This window comes from Triticum dicoccoides, unplaced genomic scaffold (genome assembly GCF_002162155.2).
Source record: "Triticum dicoccoides isolate Atlit2015 ecotype Zavitan unplaced genomic scaffold, WEW_v2.0 scaffold191486, whole genome shotgun sequence".
Taxonomy (NCBI): Eukaryota; Viridiplantae; Streptophyta; class Magnoliopsida; order Poales; family Poaceae; genus Triticum; species Triticum dicoccoides.
In genome coordinates this window covers 1-2,085 of record NW_021230474.1, presented here as the reverse complement: position 1 = coordinate 2,085, position 2,085 = coordinate 1, and the positions used below count along the sequence as shown (strand labels likewise).

General features: G+C 48.8%; 1 protein-coding gene across 1 annotated transcript; it reads right to left on the bottom strand.

The window, feature by feature from the left end:
* Positions 1–1,040: 1,040 nt before the first annotated feature.
* LOC119344899 (salicylic acid-binding protein 2-like) lies at positions 1,041–1,620 on the bottom strand. Its single transcript, XM_037615191.1, has 2 exons — positions 1,504–1,620; positions 1,041–1,367 (listed from the first exon to the last, which is right to left on the bottom strand). The coding sequence occupies exons 1-2, from the start codon at positions 1,618–1,620 to the stop codon at positions 1,041–1,043; spliced, it is 444 nt and encodes a 147-aa protein (XP_037471088.1).
* Between the last annotated feature and the right edge of the window lie 465 nt (positions 1,621–2,085).

Genomic DNA, 2,085 nt, shown 5'->3' with positions numbered 1-2,085 from the left:
ATTCAGTTGTACTTCTTACAAACAATTTTCCTTTCAAACAACTAAATTACTGGAAGCCAGATCCAAATTCTTAAAGATTTCAATCAGCAGGTTTCTGTGACTTATGGAGATTTTTCCATTGTTAAGAAAGTTTGTTCCATATTTTGTTCAAGCATATTTCAATTCATATGTATTCAGAAAGAAATTTGCAGTTCGAATTGTATTGTCGAAAGGTAGAAGAAACAATAGAACGAACAAATAGCAGAACGAAGAAACAGTATAAGCGCGCAACTACTTGGGCCAGTGAAGAAACAGCCCAGCAACGACGCCCTACAGGCGCCACTTAAGGTAACCGGCGCAGAAGGCGCCAACTAGGAGCTCCCGGCATCGTGCGCAAGACGCTGTGTGTAGGAGCTCCAAGGGCCTAGGTACTTGCTTGATGGGCTTTGTGCAAGCTTCAGGCCCAGTTAACCACAATGCGTTGATTTTTCTACAAGAATAATCACTCTCAGTACACCTAGCCCACTTAGTGGATCAAGAAAAGAGGTGTTTGTGGTAATATAATATGTTACCGTAACATAACAGAAATATAGAAGGCAAAATGAGCCTACATCTAAATAAATGAAGACTTATATGATATACCACTATAAAGATAGTAACAGACGTATGTTGCCAGTTTAAATTACTTTCTAGTATTACCGGTATATATGAGAGTCCACAGTTTTACTGTCCTTACTAAATGGGGCCTGTGCTGTGCAGGGGAAATCTGCCCATGACGTTGATCATAATGGTTCGACAACGAGTAGGTGCTCACCTACAATTATTTTGATTATGAATTAAAATAGCCACAAAGTTCCAGGCAGCACTATATGAATGTGAAACATCATATGTCTGAAATTGAGTACGATATAAATGTCTTGGAACTTGTGGCTATTTTAAGAATCAAAATAATTGTCGGCCAGCCGGCCCGACCATGAGGTAGCAAGAGCAGTACGTACGTACTGTAGAGAGATCGGTAACAAAGGCCGGCAACGACGGCCACAGTACTGACAAATCAAAAACTAATACCGGCAACGAGCAACGGGCGCCACACCATCGACAATGCAGGCAGCATACTTGCCGGCGATGTCGGCGAGGCAGCGCGCGAGCTCGGCCGGCGTCGAGAGCAACGCCATGTGGTCCGCGCCGTGGATTTCCCTGACCTCGTCCACGGGGTAGTTCTGCACCATCCACCGTTGGAACCCCTCGAAGATGGCGTTGTCGTCCTTGAGGACGATGAACACCTTGCGCACAGACCCGTAGCGAGCCTCGGTGTACGGTGACTGCAGTTTCAGGTCGTCCACGAACATCGAGCCGACCCTCATCAGGGATCTTCCCAGCGTCAGATCCTGCCATACATATGATTCCAAACAGCATGCAGCTCTAGGATTAATTTCTAGTATTTGGTCATATGATTCCAACAACATGCAACGGCGTTAGGATTAATTTCCTAACGCCGGGTATTAACAGAGCGACAGGTGTTACCTCCGGCGAGCACACCTGGTAGAACTTTGCTCGGGTGACCAGCGGCCCGAACCGCATGGAAGTAGGGAGCTTGCCCTCAGGATCTTGAGGCTTAAACTCCATGTCCATCCAGTCCATTCTCCGCTCCATGTACTTTTTAGATCCAGCAAACATTCATCAGTAGTACTTACTAGTACATAAGCTGGTGTATGTTGGTTGTTGAGTATATTGTGTACGTGTATATTTGTGTGTAGGGCCCACCTCCTATTTTCTTTGTATAGTTGAGATTGTGGTCCATCTTTGTACTTATATATACGTGTCTGGTGCACAAATCAATACATCGAGATTGCACAGCCCATATCTTGTCCTTCTACATGATATCTATCGCAGTACGATCCTAACCCTAGCCGCCGCCGCCGCCGCGCCTCCGCGCCGCCGCCGCCGCCGCCCCTCCTCCCCGCCACCGTCACCAGCCGCCGCCGCCGCCACCCTCCTTCCGGTCGCCGCCGCCACCGCTGGTCACCGCCGCCTCTCCCACCACCTCGCTCGCCGTCGCCGCCGCCGCCTCTCCAAGGCCGCCGCCGCCGCGGTCTCCCGCTTCCG

Excerpts from the sequence above, each read along its gene's own strand:
- LOC119344899 (XM_037615191.1), bottom strand. The coding sequence starts at position 1,620 with ATGGACTGGATGGACATGGAGTTTAAGCCTCAAGATCCTGAGGGCAAG. Across the intron at positions 1,368-1,503 it reads ACCAGGTGTGCTCGCCGGAG|GATCTGACGCTGGGAAGATC; the intron begins GTAACACCTGTC and ends TATGTATGGCAG.